Source organism: Myotis brandtii, unplaced genomic scaffold, assembly GCF_000412655.1.
Source record: "Myotis brandtii unplaced genomic scaffold, ASM41265v1 scaffold105, whole genome shotgun sequence".
NCBI lineage: Eukaryota > Metazoa > Chordata > Mammalia > Chiroptera > Vespertilionidae > Myotis > Myotis brandtii.
In genome coordinates, this window is record NW_005353538.1 from 8,375,233 (window position 1) to 8,386,034 (window position 10,802).

The 10,802-nt window shown below is 35.2% G+C and overlaps 1 protein-coding gene across 6 annotated transcripts in view; it reads left to right on the forward strand.

Moving 5' to 3' along the window:
* DYNC2H1 (dynein, cytoplasmic 2, heavy chain 1) overlaps nucleotides 1-10,802 on the forward strand; it is a 289,555-nt gene that overhangs the window by 108,891 nt on the left and 169,862 nt on the right. For all 6 annotated transcript variants that reach the window (XM_005856867.2, XM_005856868.2, XM_014539785.1 and 3 more), the window contains exons 54-58: nucleotides 3,075-3,229; nucleotides 4,612-4,749; nucleotides 8,548-8,661; nucleotides 9,221-9,381; nucleotides 10,585-10,708. In XM_005856867.2, the coding sequence (XP_005856929.1) occupies nucleotides 3,075-3,229; nucleotides 4,612-4,749; nucleotides 8,548-8,661; nucleotides 9,221-9,381; nucleotides 10,585-10,708 (692 nt within the window). The remainder of the gene's footprint in view (nucleotides 1-3,074; nucleotides 3,230-4,611; nucleotides 4,750-8,547; nucleotides 8,662-9,220; nucleotides 9,382-10,584; nucleotides 10,709-10,802) is intronic.

Genomic DNA, 10,802 nt, shown 5'->3' on the forward strand with positions numbered 1-10,802 from the left:
CTGCAGTTTGCCAATCAGTTTGAGGCAGCTCTGCCTCTGTATCTATTATTGTTCAAAAGTTTATAATGGTCTCTATTATCCATGAATGAGTGAGATCATGTGGTATTTTTCCTTCATTGACTGGCTTATTTCACTTAGCATAATGCTCTCCAGTTCCATCCATGCTGTTGCAAATGGTAAGAGTTCCTTCTTTTTTACAGCAGCATAGTATTCCATCGTGTAGATGTACCACAGTTTTCTAATCCATTCATCTACTGATGGGCACTTAGGCTGTTTCCAAATCTTAGCTATGGTGAATTGTGCTGCTATGAACATAGGGGTGCATATATCCTTTCTGATTGGTGTTTTTGGTTTCTTGGGATATATTCCTAGAAGTGGGATCACAGGGTCAAATGGGAGTTCCATTTCCAGTTTTTTGAGGAAACTCCATACTGTCTTCCATAGTGGCTGCACCAGTCTGCATTCCCACCAGCAGTGCACAAGTGTTCCTTTTTCTCCACATCCTCTCCAGCACTTGTCGTTTGTTGATTTGTTGATGATAGCCATTCTGACAGGTGTGAGATGGTACCTCATTGTTGTTTTGATTTGCATCTCTCGGATGATTAGTGACTTTGAGCATGTTTTCATATGTCTCTTGGCTTTCTGAATGTCCTCTTTTGAAAGGTGTCTATTTAGGTCCTTTGCCCATTTTTTGATTGGATTGTTTATCTTCCTTTTGTTAAGTTGTATGAGTTCCCTATAAATGTTGGAGATTAGGCCCTTATCAGATATAATGTTGGCAAATATGTTCTCCCATGTAGTGGGCTTTCTTGTTGTTTTGTTGATGGTTTCTTTTGCTGTGCAGAAACTTTTTATTTTGATGTAGTCCCATTTGTTTATTTTCTCTTTAGTTTCCAATGCCCTAGGATCTGTATCGGTGAAGAAATTGCTTCGGCATATGTCTGAGATTTTGTTGCCTTTGGATTCTTCTAGTATTTTTATGGTTTCCTGTCGTATATTTAAGTCCTTTATCCATTTTGAGTTTATTTTTGTGTATGGTGTAAGTTGGTGGTCTAGTTTCATTTTCTTGCATGTATCTGTCCAATTTTCCCAGCACCATTTATTGAAGAGACTGTCTTGACTCCATTGTATGTTCTTGCCTCCTTTGTCAAATATTAATTGAGCGTATTGGTTGGGGCTGATTTCTGGGCTTTCTATTCTATTCCATTGATCTATATGTCTGTTCTTGTGCCAGTACCAGGCAGTTTTGAGAACAGTGGCTTTGTAATACAGCTTGATATCTGGTATTGAGATCCCACCTACTTTGTTCTTTCTCAGGATTGCTGCAGCTATTCGGGGTCTTTTTTTATTCCAGATGAATTTTTGGAGAGTTCGTTCTAGATCTGTGAAGTATGCCGTTGGTATTTTAATGGGAAGTGCGTTGAATTTATAGATTGCTTTGGGTAGTATGGACATTTTAATGATGTTGATTCTACCAATCCATGAACATGGTATGTTCTTCCATCTGTTTATGTCTTCCTCTATCTTTTTTTCAGGGTCCTGTAGTTTTCTGCATATAGGTCTTTTACCTCCTTAGTTAGGTTTATTCCTAGGTATCTTAATTTTTTTGGTGCAATGGTAAATGGGATTGCTTTTTTAGTCTCTCTTTCTGTAAGTTCACTATTGGTGTATAGAAATGCCATAGATTTCTTGGCGTTAATTTTGTATCTTGCTACACTGCCGAATTCATTTATTAAGTCTAATAATTTTTTGATGGAATCTTTAGGGTTTTCTATGTACAATATCATGTCATCTGCGAATAAGGACTCTAATGCAGTGGTTCGCAACCTTCTGGCCCTTTAAATACAGTTCCTCATGTTGTGACCCCAACCATAAAATTATTTTCGTTGCTACTTTATAACTGTAATGTTGCTACTGTTATGAATCGTAATGTAACTATCTGATATGCAGGATGGTCTTAGGTGACCCCTGTGAAAGGGTTGTTCGACCGCCAAAGGGGTCGCGACCCACAGGTTGAAAACCGCTGGTAATGTTTCAAATAAATTTCTTATCTCTGATTCATTTATCTCTTCTTCTGGAGAATTCTCTTGTTCTTTCATTTGGGGGTTGTTTCTTTGTCACCACATTTTGGCTGTCTGTTTGGGTTTGTGACTATTTATTAGGTAGATCCTCTACACCTCTCAATCTCTAGTGCAGGACAGTGTCAAATGCTGTTTCTGGCTAATTAGATCAGGCAAAGACTCAAAGCCTCCAGAGACCGGCTCTGCCTACAGTATGATAGGATTTTGATTTGAATTGCCCCCAGGCAATTGTCCTCAGTGGCAAGAGTTTTTTTCAACAGGGTGGAGCAGTTGCTTCTTCCTGGAGGCTAATTGTTATTTTCAGTCTATTAAGTGGCCTCAGGGCAAGGTGTTTTCCAATAGGGTGGGTCAAGTGTCTCCCCTCCCCGCCCCCACAAGCAGGGCAAATGTTTGTGTGGGAAAGATGTTCTGTTGCATGAGGTGATGACTCAGTACAGGAAACTGGTAATCTCTGCCTTCTGAGCTCTAACCCTTGAGTCCCCAATTGTGGTGTCTGCTCACATAGCTCCAGTCCACTCTGCCCTCCCTCTGCCTAAGCACAAGGTGGGTGGCTCCACAGGGAATTTTGTGCGTTTTAAGAGGGTGCCTGAATTTTCAGTCCTTGCTCCCTGGCAGGCAGCAACCCCACTGCTTTTCACAGCCAGATGTTATGTGGGTACCCTTCTCAATTTTAGTGCTCTCTGCTGGGAGGCCCAGCTTGGTGATTAGATCCCAGAGTTCTCAGTGGCATCCTCCACAGCTGTTGTCTAGGGGTCCCCAACCAGCCCTTTCACCCTTCTGCCCCTCCTACCAGTCTCTATGCAATCTCTATTTTTGGTTCTTGGGTATCAGGGTTCTCTTCTGTGAGTCTTCAGTTGATTATTCATGAAGTTTTTCTATATTTTAGTTGTAATTCCAGTCTATTCCTGGGAGCATGTCCATGCAGCCTATTTTCTCTAATTCTTAATGGATCATGCATATATTAAGTAATTTTTGTTTTCTATCTCTTTCTAGTTGATCCTGATTTTTTAAAATCATTTTTATTAATCCACGAATCTTGTAAAGCATATGGTGCTACACCAAGCCGATATATGACCTTCTTACATGTATATTCTGCCATTAGTAGCAGCAAGAAAAAAGAATTATTAAAAAGGCAAAGTCATTTACAGGTATAATATTGGTAATCTTGAATTATCTATAAGAACAACAATCCTTGTTTTCTGTGGTATATATTTAATATAAGTAAACATTTTACTATATTAAATGCCTTGTTTGTATTGCCCACTAAATTGTAGTAATGTTTTTATATTTTTTGATTCAATAATTATTCCTCTTCTTAAGTGTATGGTATTTTTGTGGTATTATAGCTTATGTTGCTGTCATTAAAAGTCCCTATCACATGAAAGCATTTTAAAAAATTCTGAAGTACCTATTATTGATTAAAACATAGCCATGATTATGCTTTATAATAAACATTCAAATTATATTTTATATAAAACATTCTAGCCATGTCACTCAGTGCTTTCTGAATATTTTCCTCTTTTATAATTTTAGAGCTTAAGCAAAATGTGGCATTAAGATGCCAGCTTCAGAAGTTGTCAGCATTTTCTTTTTAAAGTTTTAGCTTCTCTTTGTTAGTGTAATAAACTAGAATTTATCTTAATTTATAGTATCTTTATCCATTTTTCTAATGATTAATTTTTATTTATCTTAAGCCACTAACTGTACATGCTTTGAGAGGGTTAATTTCTTGATTTCGTTCTCTAAGCTTCTGTGGATAAATCACTTAAGCTTGCTGAGTTGCAGCTTAGTTGGGTCAGTGGTTGTTGTGTGTGTGTGTATTAGATAAAGGATATGTTTAAGGAACCAGTACAATGCTTGTCCTCTATATTGGGGACTAATAAATATTGGTTACATTCCTTTTTTGCCATTACTATCTGCCTAAATTTTCTGACAAACACCCAAGTCATAGAAAAGAGGTAATATTTTTCATGTCTATTCCTTGGATAGTTCATGGGCAGTGGGATACCATAATTGCCAGGCCAGAGTCAAATGATCACCCAAAGAATTGGCAAGGATTTTGAAGAATAACCCACCAGAACCACATGTGAGGCAGTGTCTTATAAAAAATATAGGTATTAGACAGACAAGTCCAAATGTTCAGTATATAAAAAATGGCCCATGAATTCTTTTACCACCATCTATGAGACTGAAAATGGGAAAGATTTGCTGAATTTTTTCTTGCTTTCTATTTTCTTTCTCATCTACTACAGTAGATAAAAACCTTGTGCTTAAGCTATCAAATATGTGTTGATCTGTTTAGCTTTATTGTGATGCTTAAGAATCTGTTTTTTAAGCCTCTTTGGAGTCTTTTACTATATCTTAATGGTTATACAATTGAATAAATCAGTATAATTTGCAATTAAAAAAAACTAAGTTTATTTGTGAATGTTTTATATGTGCACATTTGCATTTTTGCTTGAGATTATAGGCTGTGTGTGTCTGAAATTTCTTTTAAAAAATATTGCCAATCAATATTTTATTAATATAGGCTGGTGTATCTAAACTAAATGAAGCTAAAGCTCTTGTGGATGAACTGAACAGAAAAGCTGGAGAACAAAGTGTGTTACTTAAAACTAAGCAAGATGAGGCGGATGCTGCCCTTCAGGAGATCACAGTATCAATGCAGGTGATGTTCAGAGAGCAGAGGAATGCAAGCAATAGGGAGCCCATTCATACCTGATTGTTCATCAGTGTGAGAAATAACCTTTTTACTTAAGTGACTTAAAAACACTGCTTGTCTATGCTGAGTCTGACTAATAGCATTGTGTGCTTGAGCTTTTGTAAAAGAACATGGTATTTTCACATTGTTTTAAATCTTAACTATTTTCTCCTCAATTCATCATATAATAATTTATCTATAACCCATAAATGTAAAAATATAAACATTTTACATTTGTATAGATTTGTCTATGAGCAATTTTATTTGTTTACCCTCTGCTAGTTAAGTTGATATTTTATTTTATTTTTACAAAAACTGGTCTCTCCCTCTCTCTCTCTCTCTCTCTCTCTCTCTCTCTCTCTCATCAATGAACATATCCTTAGGTGAGTATTTTTTTAAAAAGCTATCTTCGTTAGGCTTCATGGGTTTTCCCTGTCTTTATATTCTCAGTATTTATAAAATAAGTCTTTATTCATTCTATTTATATTTTCATGATCTTTTAATATTTTAATTGTATTCCCTTTTGTCATTGCCTTTCTTTGTTAAACCCTTTCAAATATTTCTTTTACTTTTTTTTTTCATTCCTTTACAACCATCTACACAAATATTTCTTTTTTTGTCCAGGTATTCTTTTATGTCTTCGTATCCTCTCATGATGCTCTCGTACAATACCTTTTTGGTTCCTCCTTTCTTTTCAGTCCTCACCTGAGGGCATATTGATTTTTACTGAGAGAGAGAGAGAGAGAGAGAGAGAGAGAGAGAGAGAGAGAGAGAGAGAGAGAAAGAAATAGAGAGAGAAACACACTGATTGGTTGCCTTCCTTATGTACCCCGACCTGGGATTGAACCCGCAACCTAGGTATGTGCTCTGAGTGGTAATTGAGCTGCAACATTTTGGTGTACAGGATGACACTTCAACCAACTGACCCACTAGCCAGGGCACACTCAAAGCTATTTTAACTCTTGATCCTTTGAAGTGAACTGTTTTTTCTCTCCCTTGAAATCTTTTAGATCTTTGTTTTCCTTGCTCTGAAAGTTATGACCTCTGCCTTGGTTTAGGTTTATTTTCATTCAATGTGTCAGATACCATGTGGGTTCTATCCACCTGAAAATGTATGGGTAATTTCCTTAAATTCCTTGATAATTCCTTTTCCTTCATTTCTCTGTTCTTGCTTTTTAGAATATTTATTATTTTTGTCTTGGAGCTTCCTGGTCTAGCTCTGTAATTTTCTTGTTTTCTAACCTGTTTTCTTCTCTATAGTTTTGCTTAAATTTCTTCAGAATTTCCTCAACTTTATTTTCTAATTCTCCTACTGAATTTTTCATTTCTGCTGTTATATTATTTTTCAGGAAGTTTTTTTTAAACCTCTAAATGTTCCCTTTTGGGAGTGTTCTTTTTTTTTTTGTTTCAGTGTAGCAGTATCTCTACTTAGCTCTCAGAGGATATTTTATGAAATTTCCTTTTTCTCAAATATAGTATATTTTATTTTGTCTTCTCACTATTCACAAAAGGGGCTTCCTTTTTGTCTGGTCATCTTCATTGGAAATCCGAATATGGGAAGGGGACTTACATATTGTGAGCTCTAAAAGAGGGTTGTCTGGACTGATTCGAATGACATAATGAAAGGGATAGTTCACCTGATAGGTCAAAATAGATTCATTGGCATATGGGAAATTTTTATCATTTTCAGATAATTGATGGTTATGTACATATTCAGTGTTTCCAAGATAATTTTGAGTCCCTGACCTGGTAAGTGGTGTATCAGAAAATCAAATGTAATTTTCATATTGTAAAACTTTTTTCTGAAGGCAGTTTAGAACCAAATTAATATAAATATTTATTTAAAGCAGCAGGCAGTTTTGATTATGAAAAACATCTGTCAAATACCTCTTAACTTCAAAGAGTGATTTGAAATATGGAAAAAGTGAAGGCTAAGTAAGGATAATAGTAATTGTGTATTTATAAAAGGAAAATATTCAACACTATGGTGTCTGCGTTTTCTCAGACTAGTGAACAAGAGTAATATACATTGACTGCTGTAATACTCTTTTCTCTGGGATACTCTAAAAAGAGGTTTTTCTAAGACTGTTGCTAGTTGTATTGGCTGACAGAAGAATAAGTGTGTATGTCATATTATAAGTTAATTAATTTTGCTTAATTGTAAATAGCAGACATTTCTGTTTATTATTTTATTTTTTTAAAAAAGCGAGACAGCTTAAATACCAAACTGTGCAACTTCTAAAGTTGGTGGCATGAGGCATGTACAAATTAAATATAATAGGAACTCAGAATAAGGGTAACTTCCATTTGGAAGAGAAATTTAATAAAAGAAGGAACACATCAGCTGGGCCTTTAAAGAAGATTTTGATTGTGGAGATAAAGAAAATACTTTCCCTGTTTAGGAATGGTAGCAGATACAAAGGGAGAGGTGCTTATGGAAGGTAGAAAATTCAATTGAGCTGATGATGTGTAAGGTTCCTGAAGAAAAGAATGGGATATAGGAAAAGTTGGTTGGTTCAGTGATTCTCAATTTTGATTATAGATTGGAACCACCTTGGAAGTCTTTAAAAATATCTGTGGCCTAGCTGCATCCAGAATAAGTAAATCAACATACTTGGCAATAGGACACCAGGCATTAATTTTTAAGCTCCCTGAATGATTATAATATGTTTGAGAACCACTGTTGTAAGGACTTTTGACAGGTTTCTTGATTAATTTTCTCTTTGGTTTTTCTATTATTACAAAAAAAAACAAATATAAACATTCATAGTATTTAAGCATTTTTATGTATGTAGGACCCTTGATTTTGCTTTCAGGAACAAGCAAATAATTCATGTCTTATTTATATACTAGTGGCCTGGTGCTTGGATTCATGGACTGGTGGGGTCCCTAGGCCTGGCCTGCGGGGATTGGCCAAAAGTGGCAGTCCGACATCCCCTGAGGGGTCTCGGATTGGGAGAGGGCACAGGCCAGGCTGAGCGGGCCTCTAGTATGCATATAAGATCTGTGGTTAATCTCTTCCCGCGCTCCCTCCTCCGCTCTTTTCTCTGAGATTCATCAGTGTGTTCCATGTTTCCATGCCTGTGCAGTGAGCATCTGCCCCCTGGTGATCATGCGCATCATAGCTACCGGTCGAACAGTTGGAAACTTAGCATATTAGCCATATATATATATACTAGAGGCCCAGTGCACGAATCCGTGCACCAGTGGGGTCCTTCGGCCTGGCCTGTAGGATAGGGCTAGAACCAGCTCTTTACTAATTTTGTTCATATATTTGCCATCAAATTATTGTCATGATTTCAATTAATTTTTCTCTAAAATAAAGTTAGAAACTTCTAACATACTGTAGTCTTTAAGAATTATTAGTCTCTACTATTAGAATTATAGAAGACTTCATTTTTAGTTCCTCATTTATGAAATTAGCATAATAGTACTAACCTCTCTGGGTTTTTTATTGAAAGTGTTAAATGTGTATTATAATCATTTTCTAATTTATGTATTTCTGACTTGTTTGGTTTATATATAATAAGCATTTAGTGCTTTGCTGTCCAAAAAAATTAAAACATATAAAGCATAGGAACTTCCTGATAGTAAATAGAGTATATTGTATCATTGGTTTTCCAGGCTCTTTAGAAATTCTGATGTCAAATTAGAAAATCATTTAATAGAAAATGTCATTTTGAAAAAACTTATATTTTAGGTATCATGCTTTTAAATTTCGAGTGCATTAAAATTTGTGGGGATTCCATTAAAATATTTCTGTAGGATGCAAGTGAGCAAAAGACAGAACTTGAAAAACTGAAGCACAGAATAGCAGATGAAGTTGTTAAAATTGAAGAAAGAAAAAACAAAATTGATGATGAATTAAAAGAAGTACAGGTAAGACTAATATTTTTGACTATCAATTGTATATAGGAGTTTAAACATTATTTGCTGAAGTTAAGTTCTAATAGCATCAAATGTGGCTGTAGCTAGAATATTATTTGTAAAAGAAGCAGGAAGGGAATTCTCCCAGGAGAAGTAAGCAAATTAATTGATGGTAATAAAAAAAAATAATCTGTTTCCTGTGAATCATGTTTTGACTGTGGAGGAAAAAAATGTGTTGTAGGTAAATTAAGACAAACTCTTAGGCTCCTTTTCTGGAGATTTGACTAAATTAACTAAATAGTCTTAGAATATAAAGAGCTTTGAAACTGGCAACTTGTCTCAAAACAAATTAGATCTTTCAGATTAGAGTGATGCTGTTATGGCAAGGACTCTTACTTTCTTGACTTGAACATTTTGTACTTTATGTTTTAAAGCATTTTGATATTGGAAGAGAAAGCATGTTTAACTAGAGTCATTTTATTAAAATGACAAATATGCAATGATTTGTAATGAGCTAACAATTTTTTTATGTATATGTTTTGAAGTTGAAAATGCCCTTTATGTCTTTTAGCCTCTAGTGTATGAAGCGAAACTAGCAGTTGGAAACATTAAGCCAGAATCTCTTTCAGAAATTCGCTCACTGCGTATGCCCCCTGATGTAATCAGAGACATTCTTGAAGGAGTTTTAAGGTTGATGGGTATCTTTGATACATCTTGGGTGAGCATGAAAAGGTAAGTTTTTGAATTTGTGAAAAATGTTATTATTTCATCAATGAATTACACATTCCTTTATATTTTAAAATATTTGTTATTTTGTTTCTCACACTGAACTTCATCTAATTATCTGGTTTCACACTTTGCTCTGATATCTCAAGATACTCTATGTAACAATATATCGAGATCTACGTTTTTCTTTCTCCATAAGTGGTTGTTAAAAGTGTCAAAAGAGGAGAACAGGAAAGCCTTAAAATCTTTTAAGAATGTCTCGATAGATATGATCATTTATTTGGTACTCACATCGTGTTTACTGTCATTTACTGATGAAGAAAATATAGTCACTAGCCCAGAGAGTTTGGCACTCTTGGTATAGTCAGAGAGAGTGAGAGCTCCATAAATAACACAAGAATAATGTATACTAGGAAATACTTGAGTCTTTTTGTTTTTTTAAAAAAGATTTTTATTGATTTCAGAGAGAAAGAGAGAGAAGGAGAGAGGGAGAGAGGGAGAGAGGGAGGGAGGGAGGGAGGGAGGGAGAGAGAGAGAGAGAGAGAGAAACATCAATGAACGGAATCAACAATCGGCTGCCTCCTGTACGCCCATATTGGGGATTGAGCCCACAACCTGGGCATGTGCCCTGACTGGGAATTGAACCTTGACCTCCTGGTTCATAGGTCGACACAACCACTGAGCCACGCTGTCCAAGCTACTAGGAAAGACTGAGTCTTAACTAAATAGGCTACAATGCAGCTTCAGGTTTTATACTATAGCAGTGTTGTTATGGTATTCAATTACATTTTAGGATTTAGATTGATAGTAAAGTCCTTTTCTATCTGGAGTTGGGAGAGGAGATTTAGGTTCAGAGACCACTTTAAATATCTTAGAAAGCAGAAAAATTTCTTGCATATCCTAGAACATATGAGTACCAAGTAGTTCACATAAAGGGATGTGGGTAGAATAACAGGATTGTAATTTCTTTATTTCATTGCTACAGGTTATTCACAGAATATTAGGAAATTTGTTGTGCAGCTTTTTGTAGTTCCTCCTTGTTTATAAAAAATGTGGATAGTCCATTTAAAGCTTACATACTTCAGTCCCCTATTTTTTGTTAGCTAATAGATTACAATTATTACATACGCTATTTTGTTAAATTGATATTTTTGTAAGAACAAGCAAATTTTATTTAACCTCATTTGAAATAATATGCTTTAATTTTAGTTTCCTCGCAAAAAGAGGTGTGAGAGAAGACATAGCAACTTTTGATGCACGAAATATTCCAAAGGAAATAAGAGACAGTGTTGAAGAACTTCTTCATAAAAATAAAGGATCTTTTGATCCAAAGGTAATTTTTTAAAGTTATGCCATAAATTCCTTTTCAGTGCTTTATAATATCCTGCAAATTAAAAAGTGATGACATTATCAATTGCTTAGATTGT